At 40.4% G+C, this 17373-nt stretch overlaps 1 protein-coding gene across 4 annotated transcripts in view; it reads right to left on the bottom strand.

The window, feature by feature from the left end:
* LOC111864524 (tyrosine-protein phosphatase non-receptor type 4) overlaps positions 1–17373 on the bottom strand; it is a 75095-nt gene that overhangs the window by 35200 nt on the left and 22522 nt on the right. For all 4 annotated transcript variants that reach the window (XM_033751470.1, XM_023851830.2, XM_023851829.2 and 1 more), the window contains exons 10-13: positions 13295–13527; positions 11959–12129; positions 11258–11408; positions 2787–3072 (exon numbers count right to left, since the gene is read on the bottom strand). In XM_033751470.1, the coding sequence (XP_033607361.1) occupies positions 2787–3072; positions 11258–11408; positions 11959–12129; positions 13295–13527 (841 nt within the window). The remainder of the gene's footprint in view (positions 1–2786; positions 3073–11257; positions 11409–11958; positions 12130–13294; positions 13528–17373) is intronic.

Consider the following 17373-nt stretch of genomic DNA (forward strand, 5'->3'; position numbering starts at 1 on the left):
ATCACTGTTTAATGTGTAGGGGAGGTTTTATCAACATAGCTCTTGTATATGATTGAATTAACTGTACACAGCTGTTCATCATCACATACATTCCAACCTATTGGTTACCATCAGGCAATTTTTACGTTTATTGTCAGCTCTGATATTAGCTATATACTGGCCACTATTTACAGGTTTTGGACCTATATGTGTAATACAATTATTAAAAGAAATGTACATACTTCAATGGCCGAGTTGATTTGATGCATTCTGCTCCAACTTGTTAAAATGTTTTTTGTTACATTTTGACTTTTAGGCTGCCTAAAATGTCTTGTCAGTTTTATCAACTGATTTACTTCAAATGAAGTTCGCCTAGCTCAGTTGGTACAGTGACAAACCATGAGCTGGACAACTGGGGTTTGAATCCCAGAAGAGGCAAGATTTTTCTCTTCTCCATAACATCTAGATACGGTCTGGGGCTCCTATCCAATGGGTACTGGGGGCTCTTTCCACACAAGTAAAGGGGCCAGGGCATGAAGCTGACCACTTACCTCCATTTAGTGCTGAAGTCAAGAATGGTAGAGCTATACCTCCACTCATAGGTGCACAGTGCTCAATTAACTAAGTACAGAAATAATTTACCCTTTGCTTGAAATGTAATATGTGGATGGTGGAGAATTAATCAGCATTTAATACAGTGGACTATTGTGTTAATTTCTTAGATGCTTCATATCAACAATTTAATACATATTGTTTTGTTTCTGTGTTCAATTCCTGAACTGCCTCTTTCAATTTTTAACTGGCTACTCAGTCAAGATGTTTCCTGTTATGCAGTTTGAATCTTTTATCTTCTCACCTGTTACCTAACTTACTTACTCATGGAGCTGAGCCCTTCTGGAGGAGCTGCCAATTCTGCAGCTACTCAAGAATTTCCCAGCATTTTATGGAACCCGAAGGTTCATCACCATGTTCAGAAGAGCCCTCCACTGGTCCCTATCCTGAGCCATATCTATCCAATCCATACCATCACATCCTGTCTCTCTAAGATCCATTCTAATATTGTCCACCCACCTACGTCTTGGTCTTCTCTGCTGTCTCTTTCCTTCTGGCTTTCCCACCAGTATCCGATACGCATTCCTAGTCTCCCCCATTGGTGCTACATGCTCTGCCCACCTCATCCTCCTTGACTTGATCATTCTAACTATACTTGGAGAATAGTACAAGTTATGAAGCTCCTCATTATGTAGTTTTCTCCAACCTCCTGTCACTTCATCTCTCTTCGGTCCAAATATTCTCCTCAACACTCTGTTCTCAAACACCCTCAGTCTATGTTCCTCCCGTAATTTCAGAGACCAAGTTTCACACCCATACAGAACCAAAGGCAAAATTATAATAGCATGTTAGATAAAACTGCATCAGTTCCAGAATCTGTACTCCTCACCAAATATTATTCAAATAATCAAGCCAAGAAAGATGACACTGAAAGGACATGTAGCATGCACGGGAGTGGACACAAAGTTTTAGTAGGAAAACCTTAAGTAAAAGCAGCACCTCTCTGATGATACAGATGGGAGGATAATACTAAATGGATCTTAGAAAAATAGGTTGGGGGGATGGACTGGATTCATCTGGCTCAGGATAGGAACACATGGTAAGGCTGTAATAAACATTCAAGTTCTATAAAATGCTACAAATTTCTACATTGGTTGAGCAACCGTTGGCTCATTATGAACTCAATCATAGGGAGTTAGTTCTGTAGGGTGACAACTGTTTCCAGTTTCCTCTGATGTGATGTTTCCATTGTGGTTTTTCATGTGTGTGTATGTCTTCCTACAAGCCTATATGTTTTTCTTGTTTGTATTGGTTTGCTGATGTGATTTACTGCTAGTTATTAATCTCAGGGTAGACACTGTTGAGGAAAAGGCCTATGTGGAACTGCATAGACAACCTAACAAAATTAACAAGTTTTAACAAGAGCCATTTTAAACATACTGGGGCAAACACAATGAATTCAATCATTAGAACTTTATTATACAAACAGATCCAAAACCTGTAAACACTGGCCAATGAACAGCTAACAACAGTTAAGATAACAACAAAAGTAAAAATTGCCTCATGATAACCATTAGGCTGAAACATATTGTGATAATGAACAACTAAAAGTAAGCAAAATGTAAAGTAAAGGTATCCAGGGTTGTGAGATGTTGAGGTTCCCAAATTTTCTAGACAATTGGGTCATAGATGGTGGCAAGGTCGTCAGCCCTACGCGCCAGCCGCCCTTTAACCCCAAGAATATTCCTGGTACTCATTTCTGTTAGAGGCTGAGTCGACCCCAGGGCCATAGTGTGGCTGGAAGGATTAGGTCAATCAAAAATAATCCAATGACCTCACTGGGACTTGAACCTGCGACCTTCCGGCTTGTAGCACAGTACCTCAACCAACTATGCTACCGCGTGCCCCTGATAATGAACAACTACATACAATTAATTCAACTACATACAGTAGCTGTGCTGATGGAACCTCATGTACACCAATCATAAAAACACAACATGATGCTCCATAAATCATTGAGTGTAAAAAAAATTCAGTTTTAGAGTCATGTCACTTTACACCATGGGCAAAAAAGAGAGACAAAGAATTTGCTGACAAGTTGATTCACACTGGCACTGCCAACTATTATGATTCTGATAATAGATCATGCAGTCTGCAAGCTACTGCACAACCAAAAGTAATTACCTGAAAATCTTCAAAACTTTAGAAAAATCAATGTTCAAATCAAGACAAATGTTGTATTTGAAGATACACACCACTGGGTTTTACCATGAGTATCAGCTCGCCCGGGGGAGAATCCCTGGATGCTCGAATCAGGTTCACTACCTGCTCGTGCATCATGCCAGAAACATCATGGTGGTTTATGAAGAGCACTTGATCACCCTCATTCAACTTTGGGTAGCAGCGGTCTGCAGGAGTATTAGGGACAACTCGTGACACCAGAATGGGCATATTCAGATCTGAACCACCCTTCACATTGAATCCAAACCTCCCTTGTTCATCAGGAGTGATCCTGATTAGAACCAATCCTTCTTCTGCTGCCTAAAACAAAGAAAAAATTAAATGCCCAAAAAGTATTCTAAAAGTCAACAGTATGGTCCTGAAGATGGTGGCAATACTGGATGATACAGTATACAGCATCACATCCCCAGGAGATCAAATTCTTCCTAGTCACCACTGTTGGAACCTTGAATACAACAATTCAAATGTGTGTAACAATATTAAGAACCATATTAAACATTTAATTAATAAGGCAAAACAAATCAACAGGAATCATTGAATGAGACTGTAAAGTTAAGTTGAAGAGGTGGGAATATGTCCATAGTATCCTCAATTGTTCATGGGTTCAAAATGCTAGATTGCTGGACTTGCAAGCAAAAGAAAAGAATTATTTTTTTATTGCTAGTAGCGTGGGACTAAGTCCCTTGTACTGCGGCCACTTCTGGCCTACTGTACCAGCCCCAGGTGATAGGTGAGGGTGACTGTGGAGCAATTGGTGGAATGAAGATTGGCAGGGGAAACCGAAGTACTCGGAGAAAACCTGCCCTAGCACCACTTTGTCCACCACAAATCCCACTTGACCAGACCCGGGATAAAATCCGGGCCGCCACAGTGGGAAGCCAGCGTCTAACCGCTTGAGCTATGGCGTGGCCCTTAAAAGAAAATAGAATCCACACACAAAACAAAATAACTGTTTTAAAAGCAACTTGTCCAATATACACTGGGGAGTTCAAGCACACATTCTCTGCATCGACGGCTGCTATCATTCATGAGACTGTGTGCTTTCTCGATGTCAAAGATCCCTACTACATTCATACTTCAGATATCAAAATATAAAGCATTCAAAACAAGAGGCTGGTCACATATTTGTCCTTAAACCTTGACTCTTCTCTTAGCTGTAGTCAGCTCATTCTGGAAGAAAAGCTGTGCACAGAATAGCAACTAAAATACTGACGTTAATTCTGTGAACTGAAATTTTACTTTTCAGCTATACATAGAAAGATAGAAATTTTAAAAAGATCTGGCCAAATGTTAGAGATAATGCTCCTAAACACACCTAACACAACCAATTTTGTTCTCATCCTTATGGATTTGACTACTACAGTTATCAGAAAGGGTGAGTAGGGCTGAATAAGAAGCCAGCCTATCCAAGGTGATGCAATGTCTCCTCCTATTCCGAGTGCTCTGCATTTCCTCTCTTCAACCACCAATGTAATCCAACTGCACAAAGAACTTCAGAGATCTTAGCACACTCTTGAGGAATGAAAATATTTACCAATTTTTCACAGAGATTCAATGTAGGTGCCTGTGTTTCCAGTAGTAAATTCTTTAGTAAGAAAGATAAGATAAGAAAGAGAAAAATCTCAAATAGATGTTATACAGAACTGAATCAGAAAATGGTATTTCATTACGTGGTGCAATCCAAAAGTTCCTGAAATTTGAATGTTGCGAACGAGCGGTTATGAGTACATCGAAATACTGCTAGGTGTCTCCCCACACACCCTTCTTGAATCAGTGTGGCAAGCAGCATTGAGTTAAGTGGTTGGGTTTATTGTTGGTGAACGTATTTCCATTATTGTTTCTGTGAGTTTGCAGTTTTGCGATGGCTGACCTGAGAGAGCAGCGTGTCTGTATAAAGTTTTGTTTTAAACTCAGGAAAACCACTGCAGAAGCGCGCCAAATGTTGAAGCAAGCTTTTGGTGACAACACTTTAGGCCAGACACAAACTTATGACTGGTATAAGCGTTTCAAAAATGGCCGAACATTGACTGATGATGATGATCGTTCGGGACGGCCATCAACTGGCACTACACCAGAAAATGTCACGTAAGATAGGGATCCGATTCTGCAAGATCGTAGACTGACCATCCAAGATCTCTGTAATACCTTGGGACTAAATTATGGTACATGTCAACGAATTTTGTCAGAGGAACTGAACATGATGAGGATTGTGACAAAATTTGTGCCACGACTGCTGCAAAATAAATAGAAGCAACATCGCTTGGAAGTCTGCAGGTAACTTCAATAACAGCTTCAAGAGGATCCAAACCTTCTTTTGAAGGTTGTCACTGGTGACAAAAGACCCTGAAAGTAAGCAGCAATCATCGCAATGGAAGAGCCCTTCTTCACTTCAGCCAAAAGGAGCTCAACAAGTCAAGAGCAACATTAAGTCATGTTGATCTGTTTTCTTTTATATTGACAGGCTTGTTCATAAGGAGTTTGTCCCTCCTATCGCGATGTTCTAAGGCATTTAAAGGAGGACATGAGGATAAAACGTCCAGAGAAGTGGCGCATGAACGACTGGTACTCCACCATGACAACGCACAACCGCATATGGCTTACATTGTGCAAGAATTTTTGGCTAAAAACAAGATGGCAGTTGTTCCCCACCCACCGTACTCACCAGACTTAGCTCCATGCGACTTCTTTTTCGTCCCCAAGATGAAAATCAAGTTGAAGGGGCGAAGATTTCATAGTTGAGGAAATTCAAGTGGAAACGCGCTCCCAATGGGACTACTTTGAAGATGATGGTGAAAATTAGATCCAGGTAAGACATAATAGTTTTTATTAATATATTTTGGGAACTTTTGGATTGCACCATGTATTTATAAATATTTTCTGCAATCTCATATATATATACACACGAAGGGGGACCCAAAAATAACCGGAACCGACCTGTTGTGCGCGCATGCTTTGTAGTTACGAGTTGTGCTGCTAGGTGTTGTTAGCTGGGGGTCTCCTGCGACTGTTACTGAGCTGGCGTCAGTCTGAGTTAAGTGGTTTGTCTGTGGTGCTCTGTTGTGTGCGTTCCTGTTTCAACCCTTTGGCGCTTAGTGAGATGGCAGACCAGAAGGAACAAAGAGTGTGCGTGAAATTTTGCTACCCGTAGCACCAAGACTCATCGCCAGTCACAATTCTTTTAAGAAATTCTGGATCGTTCTGCACTTCACTCTTCAAGTCGCGGCAAACACTCACGCGGTTTTCTCTTTGGTCATCTCCGAGCAAGCGAGGAGCAAATTTTGCAGACACCCATCTCATGTGCAAACCTTCGGTTAAAATTCGCTGGACTGTGCTCCATGAGATGTTCGTTTCCTCAGAAAGTTGGTCAATGGTCTTTCGACGATCTTCATCAATTGCACGTTTGATTTTGGCAATATTTTCGTCATTTCTTCCTGTCATAGGATGCCCGGGGCGTGGCATGTCTTCTGTTGACATGTTGCCAGATTTGAAACGGGAAAACCACTCGTAGACCTGTGATTTCCCCAAAGCATCATCATTAAAGGCTTGCCGAAGCATCCCAACAGTCTCGGCTGCAGATGTCCCTAACAGAAAGCAAAATTTCACGCACACTCTTTGTTCCTTCTGGTCGGCCATCTCACTAATCGCCAAAGGGTTGAAACAGGAACGCACACAACAGAGCACCACAGACAAACCACTTAACTCAGACTGACGCCAGCTCACTAATAGTACAAACTCTGTGAATCAAGCGTTCAATACGACCTCAAACGTCTGGCAACTTCATCAACATGCACTGTGATGGTGTTGATTACCTGACAGTACGTATCCTCAGTTATCTCTTTGCAGGCCTGAATAATTAGTGCTCTGAACTCCAACACTGTTTGCAGCTATTTTAGGAAAATCTTTTCCATAAGAAATCACAAAAGTAGTCACATGGGTTTAAATTAGGACTATTTGGGGGCCAGTTCTGTTCATGGGGAACGATCAGGAAATTGGTTTGAGATGACACATGAGTTGAAAGTGTCATGGAGAAAGTATAAAACAACTTTCGTTGCATGCAGCCTGGCGCCATCCTGCATGAATCACTGAGTTTCTAATGGCAAACCTGTAGCAAGAAGGTGAGGCAAAAAAGTACTGTGCAACATGCTCAAACAGTGCTCACTGTTCACTGTTTCTTCAAAGAAAATTGGCTCTAGCAGTCCATGACTTGAGATGGTGAACCACACTGTAATTCTTGGTGCAGGATGCACTTTCTCATGAATCACACGTGGATTCCCTGATGCCCAAAATCACACATTTTGTTTATTAACCTCATCATCAAAGTGGAAGAGTGCCTCATCAGAAAAGTAAACATTGTTGACCAATACCTCATTACCCTGAGAACATTCAGAAAATGCCATTCTTTGATGTTTGTTTTGAACTGTAACTTTAGACAACACACAGAGAATAAATCTCCATGTGATGGTCTTTCTTTTTATATGTTACTTCCTAGGATTGTAACTGAAATAAAGATTTTATTAAGAGATAAAATACTGATCATTTCGTGCACCACCTTGTATGTACAGTATCGACCTGAGGCCTTCACAAAACAGAAACAGAATCCATAGATTTTATTGAGACATTTGTTTCTCTAAAGTCAAAAAGTTTGCATTTCCAGTTACACAAAATAAGAAAAGAAACCATAGAACTGCCAAAACCCAAATTTGTTGCTGATAGGGGTGTAAATGTCTTGTATGCCCTGAGTTCTCTTGCCTGTAAATCCAGCCCTGTGTTGTTTCTACTCAGTCCAGCATGCAACAACTCAAAAGTCAATAAAATGAAAGGTGAGTGAACCTAAGGTCTCTGAGTAAACAGAACAAAAATACTGTGATGTGTTGCCCAATGGAGGACAACCCCTCACCCCACCAGCGGTGACGTAACACTTTTGGAGCGTTGCCGTTGCTACGGTAATAAGCCAGTCAACACCCCGCCTCTCCCCGCGGTGACGTAACATGGGATGCTGCCGTTGCTACATAGCAGGAAACAACTCCCGACCGCACTGCTAGCAACACAACGCCAGACAACAGTGGTGCCTATTATGTGGCTGTTTTCTGTGTTGTCCGGAAGGAGGCTAAATAAGGAGCAGCGAAGACTATTCACAGTGAGAGTTCTCAAGTTCTCGAGTTACGAGTTACGAGTCAGCCAGGCAGTCAACCAGCGTTTGCAGTGTAGTATTTGTGATACTGCAGATGGCAGTAATTGTCAGATTGTAATTTGTGTGATTGTGAGAGCGAATGTGAAATAAAATTAGCTATATTCAGCATGGCGTGAATTTATTTGTCGCGTTACACACCCAACACGTGACAATACTGTGTTTGCCCCAGTGGAAGACAGTTTTTAACCTAAGACTTCCCAAATAAGAAAAATGTTTGCAGGGAAAATATGATTTCATGGATTAATTTCATAGTTATTACAAAAAAAAACATGTAAACAATAACACTGCAAGTTTTGAGGTATTCACGGCGATGACTATGAAGAAAGTCGTCTTCTGGGTTTTGGTGCCGTGTATTATTTGTTTTGACTCTCTGCATTCACAAGCCATTCACCTGCTCTGAAGATGGAGGCGATACGTTCCTCTGAAATGTCGGCCAAAACGAATAATACACGGCACCAAAACCCAGAAGACGACTTTCTTCAATAACATTGCACATTGGAAATATTAACCCACTAAAAGCTCAAAACATTTAAAAACACTCGAAGTAAAAAAAGAAATCTTTCATCCTTAACTCTGAAAATAAGAGTGGAAAGAAAACTAGTCTTCTATTTAGTAAATACAACACTAAACTGAGATGCAGATATCATGTAGGGGCTGGATTTTCTTCCACTAAATGCACACAAAACACTAAAACAAGAAACACATTGCAGGGAAAATCAATCATTATTTATGCAGGGCTTTAGCTGGGACCATAGAATGCAGGAAACTCCTAGACTGAGAAGCATTAAACAAGGCTTTTACATCACATATGGTGGAGCCCCCACTTAATGCCTCTCAATTTAAGTTCTTCCTCATTTAATGATCAATTTCAATGATCCAAAGTCAATAATTTCAGCATAAAATTATCTCCACTTACGATTTTCCTCAGTGTTCAAATCCATTAGTCCCCAAAGAAGACTGATATCCTCTGTAAACTTGTCTCAAGTAATATCAAAGATCAATAAACAAAAATTTTATTATGTTTACAATTGCCTCAGACAATCCTGATATCATGATATGAAGGAAGCAATGATAAGTCAACATCAACCCAGCATTTTGAACAGGATCATGTAGCCTGCAAGGATGAAGCTCTTGTGTTCTCATTCAGAGCTTCACATTCATAACAGAACATATACTGTCTGATTGTTTTAAGACTTCCAGACCACACTACAGACTGGGAGACGTGGCAAACAGTCAGATGCTGAAGTGTGTCAACTTCTTTATCATCACTTGCACTTCACTTCAGACCTTTTACTAGTCATCATAGGCAAATTGAGCCAAAGTGAACCTGATGCACAGGTTCTGTTAAGAACTCAAATTCTCTGACAAAGCAAACATCCTCACTTCATTAGGTGTTATAGCTCGATTACTATGTGAGAGCACAACCCTGCTTGAAGGAGGGGAAGTCAAGAGGAAACAGGATAGCAGAGTGAGTTAGCCCATTATGAGCCACTCCAACACAGAAACCAGCTGCCAGTATGGAAATCAACTGTATAACACTCATACCTGCTGTAAGAGAATACAAACTTGTCTGTTCCATCCATATATGAAAACTGTCTTCCGCATTTGTGCCATCACATTGTAATCTAGCTCTATTTCTGGGCGATTTCTCTTTACTTTTCTGAGTTTGGTTATTTTATGATTCTCAGTATCAAAACCATTCAGTGTCAATGATAGGATGATTATTGTGCAAATGTGGACAAATCTGTAGAATGAGAATTGGCAGGAGAAACCCAAGTACTTGGAAAAAACCAGCTCCAGTGCTACTTTGCCCACCATAAATTCCACAAGTTCTGACCTGGGATTGAAACTGGGCCCCTGAAATAAGAAGCCAGCAACAAGGTCCCCGAGTTATGGCATGGCCCTTCTTAGGGGACACAAACAACAACTTCAAAATGAACAGGAAATGATTTGGCAGATTGTACACTACCTCTACCTACCAGAGAAGTTTTGCAATATCTGTAATAGTTTCAGCTTAAGATGACCCAACACAAAATTTCAAATCACCACTGGGCTAAAGAAGAAGGAAAGACACAGATAATCCATGATACTGTTCAATACAGAAGAAATCTGGAAATGCAAGCATAGTGTCTGAATTAATTACCTCAAAACTTACAGAAAAAGTGTACTGAATATTTTTCTCTATTTACTGTTCAAAGTATTTTTTGCTCCAACAAAGATTTGGTGAATTATGCTCAAGATGTGTGCAGAAACACATGCAGGCAATGGTCATTAAAATTGTTCAATATAATAAAAATTGAAAAAGCTCTACCATTCTTTGTAAAATTCTCCAATATCAAATTAAACAAAAATCTGTCATATGGTTCTCAAGCTGTCTGCATACTGATGACTTAGTAACAGGTCCTCTGCAAGGTTTAGAATGTGCCTACAGAAGGCACATCCATAAGCTGCAAACCATGTATAAATAACTGACAGTATATGTGTGTGTGGCAGCTGAAAGGCCAAAATAATGGAGCCAGAAGAAACTGTTTACTGCTAGGTAATGGTTCCATAAACATGTGTCATGGCAATGGATATGCATGCAACAACAGAAAAATTGTTGGAAGCAATGTTTCTGGGCAGTCTGTGCCAAGGCCATTGGGAAAAGTTAGCTTTCATGGATATGACAGCCACGAGAAGCTGTGAGATGGTGGCCAACCAGCAATGCTGTTAAGCATGAGAGCAGAAGAATCTCCATTGCTGGGAACCATAACCTACTGACACCTATTGAAGACCATTAAAAAGCAATGACTAGTGAAGACGGCGACTGAAGACTACAACAGACGGAGATAGCATGTGCTATAGTGATTTGTTAAGTGTGTAGATAAGCAGTAGTGTTGTAATTACAAGTTATAGGAGTCCAATAAATCCAATTATCAATCCAAACCGTGTCTAGTTACTAACGAGCGACATACAACATTTGATACGTATAATTTATGTAAATCAGCACCCATCTGCTAAAGAGGGACACACCTATATGCACACATGTACTTCACTTGAACATTTGACAGAGAGGGCTGCAGTAGCAATAACACTCTAAACCCATATTCAGGAGATCATCAGCTGGAATCTTGGCTGGGACATCAGCCTTCCTGAGTGAAGTATTTCATTACTTTCCTCAGTCCCTCCAGGCCATCATTATTTCCTCCCAAAACTTTTTTCCAATTCATCATTTTGCACTGTATGACTCCCTGAAAGAAGCAATGGAGATAGAAAGAGAGAAATAAGATAAAAATTCAAAATCTGACTACTGACCTGTGCTTCAGTGTATGGTGGAACTGCATACAGTGGAGGGCTGGCAGTTCTCTCAGACACTATATCCTCATCAGCATAGGGAGGACCACGGGCTGGCAACACAGGTGAGAATGGAGGTAGTTCCTCACCTCGGTCGAGAAACCCGCCTTCACTATTTAAAATAAACGAGCTCATTATATGACTTCTGGGTTGTAACACTGTGCAGTCTCACAGGGCTTGACATTTCAGGGGAACAGAGACAACCTCTATCTTCAGGATCAAAGAGTAAAGTAAAGGTCAGCTTTCCACCTGCATCTGCTGGTTTCTTGCTTGGCTCACTCTTAACCCTGAATATGGAGGTGACATATTCCTCCAAAATGGCACTCTCCAAACTACACACTGTTACAACGAAGAAGACCATCCATTTTAATATTATTCACCCACCTATGTCTTGGTCTTCCTACTGGTCTCTTTCCTTCTGGCTTTCCCACCAATATCCTATATGCATTCCTCTTCTCCCCCATTCATGCTACATGTCCTGCTCATCTCACCCTCCTTGACTTTATCATTCTACTTATAATTGGCAAAGAGTGCGAGTTATGAAGCTCCTCATTATGCAGTGTTTTGGGGTTCTATCAGTGTTTATTTCACGTCATTATTTTATAAGCAAATCTTAATATATGAGGAGTCATTCTCCCAGAGATTTTACTGTACTTGCTTACTCATCAGACGGATGTGCTGCCTCTCCCCATGCTCTCCGAGGTTCTCTGGCTCCTAGAGATGTTACTTTGTTATCATATGGACGAGGAGGACGGGCAGGTGGCGGCACGTACTTGGCCTTCTCCTCTACTGGAGGTGGCACTGTCTGGAGCATTAGTCTCTTACTTGGAGACCTGGAATGTATGAAATGCAATCTTAAACCAGACTCGCACATACTTTTAACATTTTGTTGAGTTCATTTTTAGTAAAGAAACAAAGAAAATTGCTCTTTAAATTGGCATGTGCAGGGGCTGTGTGTGACTTACATGTGGGTTCCGGATTGGATTTATTGACACCTTATACACTCCACTTGGAACTACAAACATTTACAGTGCTATCGCTATTCCCACACTTTACAGGTCACTGTTACGCACGCTAGTGTCCTCAATGTCCATTAGTCATTTCCTGGCAACAGTTTCATAACAGTCTCCCTGTCACTTCAAATCACATGTAAAGTCTTCTTTGAACAGCCTTATTCCTTTCTTGCCATTATTCTCGAACACCTTCAGATGCCAACTCTCTCAATTCTCAGCTAAAAACTGACCACGCCAGAACTCAACTCAATTCTCATTCTTGCTGCACAAAATTTTTGTTATACAGCCTCGGGGCTGACCCACAGAAAACACCGTTTCCTCTGTTGTTGTATGTTGATTCACTGTTGTGCAGTTGTCTTTACCACACAGGTGCATAGCAACCAGTGTGGCGTGGACCCAGACAACTCTGCTTGCAAAATCTCTGTTCCTCTGCTGCATGTGTATGGGCCATTACCTAGCAACAGCTGTTTCTCTTCCTCCACAGTTCTTACTTCATGCAAATACACCACAATATACTTCCATGGTAACTTGGTAAGAAACTGCAATGAGTTATGAAGGTTTCAAATTAAGAATCTGGAGTAGAGGCCAGAAGCTTGCAAGAAAACTAAACATTCAAAAAGCAAAGAATCTGGAAGGGAAATAAAAAAAATGAGCACCACCTTCTCGGATGTGACACTGAGTGGTCTGGTGGAATTTACTGATGTTTTAGAGGAGTGAACTGACTCCATCTTCATGGTTAAAGACCAAGTTGAATAACCACACAGCACACAGAGGAACACTGTGTACCTGGCTCACTTGACAGCCATAAAGATGGAGCCAGTACTTTCCTCTGGAAGGTTGGTAATCACATTCCAGAGGACAGCACTCTTCATAATCACTAGCATCAGAGCCTGAGATCTCACAAGAAAGAAAGGTTATTCACGCCGAGTTCAATACATACTGCTCGCCCATGTTTTTATTTTCATTCGGAATTCCTGAAATTCACCTTATGAAATGCCTCTGCAACCGTGCCCGCTGTCGGCCTTCTTCCACAGTCTGGAACTCAGTGCGGCCTGAGTAGTGGAACTTCGAGCCAAGGGTGAATGGGAAGCGACGGCCTTGAATTTGGGGAGAGTGAAGACGGAAGAATGTATGATGTTCTACGCAGGACTTCCATAGGTTTTTCGACGACCGATATGTCACCATATTGAATCCAAGTAGAGTATCATAATTCTCAGACTTAAAAAGAAAAAAATAAATCAATAAGTAACTATAGCAGAGTTCACTATGCTATCCATAAAAATGCCTTTACAGCAGTTCTTTGCCCGAATGCGAGAATTTGGAATAGTAGGGGCACAAAATGTTAGATGAAGGAAAAACACTATCCACCTACATACCAAACCCTGACACAATCTTGTAACAGACCTGAGTTAATGAAGCATTTTTGGACTGCCAGCTATAAATTAGCTTGAGAAGAAAAATTGCAAGTATAGCTAAGGCTAAAGGCAACAGTCTACTCAGCTTTGATAAAAGTCCTCACTCTATGTAAATTGAATTGAATTTATTTGAATTCCATAGATCCTAAGTAGGTTAATACCTCTGGATATAGAACAAGTCAAAATAATACCTACTGGTACAAGTAATTTTATCTTAAACTAATATAGCTTCGTTCTACATTATTCTCTATTTACATTGAGGTATTCGTCTACAGAGTAGAAGGAATGAGCATGCAGATATTTCTTTAGCTCTGATTTAAAATGTTTAGTATCATTACTCAAGTTTTTGATACTTTGTGGGAGACTATTGTACACTTTTATGCCAGAAAAGTAGACTCCTTTTTGATATAGTGATAAGTTTGATGAAGGTAGATGGAAGTTATATTTTTGTCTAGAATTCAATTAAAATTTATTTTCGTTGTACACAACAAATAAGAGAAGCGATAGTATGTATTGTGATTGAAGATGTAGAATTTTTAATTTCTTAAATAAATCTCTACATGAATCTCTACTTCTACGTCCTGTAATGATTCTAATTATATTCTTATGTATCTTAAAAATTTTTATACTATGTGAAGAGTTCCCCCAGAATATTAATCCATAGTTCATAATAGAATGAAAGTAGGCATGGTAAACCATCTTCAGTGTTTCCTGTGGCACAAAGTGCTTAATCGATCTCACTGCATAGCAATATATATATAGCATAGATTATTCCATATACAGACTGCCCAACAATTATTCATCCTAAAAAAAATATTATGGGCAAAATGACTGGAGACACACAGATGGATGGTTCTTTAGTGTGGTCTGCTGCAGTGAGCAGACAAACACAGCGATGACAATTAAACAGAAAGTAAAGTTCATAATTTTGCATTAGAGTATTGTGTGTAGTATGAGTTGAGGTAGCTGCTCAACACAAAAACAATTCCAGTATCACAGAGCATTCTGATGCGGTATGGACAGTTCAAAGACACAGGACTCTATCTAATACATTACAAATGTGCCATGATGGCCACAAATGTTGGAGCTGTCAGTGATGTGATGCTGGAAATCTGTTGAACAGCCACTAGAATTAATGCACACACACACACAAAACAACGTTTTGTTTAGCATACAAAATCACATACTGCACCTTTGGTTGGACTACCACTGCCTTGTTTATGCAGTGGCTGCCAACCACACTAAACAAAACTCCTTGATTCCACCTATGGTGGACAAAATAATGGAAACACTAAGAAGTTAAGGAACAGCATTTGTGTTGGCTACATTCAAAGAACTTCAGTTGGCAATACTGAATGTTTGTTCTTCGTTCATTGGTTTATGCTCTTACAGTACTGGTGTCAGTGCTTTAGTGATTGTGTTGAGTGACGGTCCATGTGAAAGAATCAGAAAACGGGAGACTTGTTTGATTCTGAAAGACGGCAGATCATTGAGGCACATTTAGCTGAAGTCTCTGTGACAATAACTGCCATATTATTAGATGTATCCAGAGCGACAGTTTCTAAGGTTATGTCAGTATACACAAATAATAGGAAAACATCTGCAAAGAGGGACAGTGGGCAAAAATCAACACCGACAGACACACATTATTGTACATTCAGGACTGCTTTTAAAAATCACAGAACTACTGCAGCACAGGTGACGGCTGAACTGAATATTCATCTTGAAGACTTTGTTTCCACAAAAACTGTCTGACACGAGCTTCACAAATCCAGCATCCATGGTAGGGCTGAAACTGCTAACCTCTGATTCCTGAAAGTAATGCTCAGATATGTAAACAATGGTGTCACAACCATAAAACCTGATTATCAGGCACCTGGAAATGTGTGCATGATATGGTCAGACGAGTCGTCCTTCATGCTGTTCCTTACATCCATTGGGAAGAATTTATGTCTGCAGAACACTCAAGGAAGCCTAAAATCCACAATGCTTGGTTCAAAATGTGAAACACAGAGGATGTTCTTTGATGGCTTGGGCTGCAATATTGTGGTACAGTATTCTGTTAGCCCCATTATTACCATTCATGGCTGAATTACTGAAAGGAAGTACATGGACAGGTGGGGTAATCATGTGCATCCCATGATCCAGTCGTTATTTCTGAACGATGCAGTTTCCAAGATGGCAATGTCCCCATTCACACAGCTGGAACTGTTCAGTCATGATTTGAAGAGCATGAAGGTGAACTTCAACGTCTTCCCTGGACGGCACAATCATCAGACCTGAATATCACTGCCATTCTTGTCAGTTTAGGAGACTAGAGTGAGGTACAGATTCCAACCTCAAACATCTCTAAAGCAACTTGAAGATGTTCTTCAAGAAGAATGATATAAAATTCTGTGTTAATAACTTGTATGATCCATTCCAAGGAGGACTGCAGCTGTATTGAAGGCAAAAGGTGGTCCAACACCATATTAACCTTTAACGGCCGAATGTTATAATTATTCGCATCAAGTAGCAAGGCGAGCCGCCGAATGTTATAATTTTTAGGGGCAAGCCACGTGCTTCCTTTGTGAGTGCTGGCAGTTTGACCTTGGGTTTGAAACCCAAACAAACTCATGAAGTTCATGTCAGTCGTTTATTTGTTAGCTCTGAACAATGAAATCGTTTATCAGGGTACTGGTTTCGAAACTATTTACGTTTAGATATGACTGTTTATGACCTGGTGAGCCAATAGAGGTCAGCTTTGTTTTGAGAAGTTAGAGGAGGAAATATTCGTAAGCACTTTCATACCAGTGCTACCAGAGATTTCAAGGAAGTGTGGCTCATTCAGGGATTGGTTTGCAGTGTTGAATTCTCAGTTAGGATGTCAGTGGCGGATTTTCTATATTTTGTTAAAAGTTAGGAAGTCAGTGTCAGACTCCTATATTTCTTTTATAAAAGTTAGGAAGTCAGTGTCGGACTCCTATATTTCTTTTATATCATTTTTACTGTGTATCTCAGAAGTCATATAAACCCACTGAGCCAGTGTTATTTTGTGCATAAAGACATCTTCGTCACTGTGACTTTCAGTATCAGTGGCGGACTGGCACTTTTTGACTGCTATTGCAATTACTTTGCATCACAATTTTGCGAGTATTTTTCCACCTACTAGACATGACTATTCTCAATGAATATCTGTTACACAAGTCATGTCATGGAAAAATGACGCACAAAAATTTCCACGAAATTTTGGTGCGTGATTTGATTCTTCAATCACATGAGGCAAATATCACGGTCAGTGGTGTTTCTCGGGGGAGGCCAAGTTCATCTGGGGCCCAACTGAGTCGACTGGAGGTGAAACATTCAAAACGCTGACCAGCTAAAGGGAAACAAAGACGTTTGTTCTATAAACAAGAAAAGCGGGAGCGCACTTTACCGCTGTAGAGTGTGATGTCATGCTGTGTGATGGACTGCTTCGAGAAATGGCACATGCGTCAGAGTGTAAACTGTGAAGCGATGCAGTCCAAACCGTGTACAGTCCGAACCAAATATTATTGTATATAGTGTCGTCATATTTACATCACCACCACGATTCAAGGTTGAAGAAAAACAACAGGTAAGTCCTTTGGAATTTCATAACGTATATAATAATGATTATATTTTCCACTTC

This window comes from Cryptotermes secundus, unplaced genomic scaffold, assembly GCF_002891405.2.
Source record: "Cryptotermes secundus unplaced genomic scaffold, Csec_1.0 scaffold960, whole genome shotgun sequence".
NCBI lineage: Eukaryota > Metazoa > Arthropoda > Insecta > Blattodea > Kalotermitidae > Cryptotermes > Cryptotermes secundus.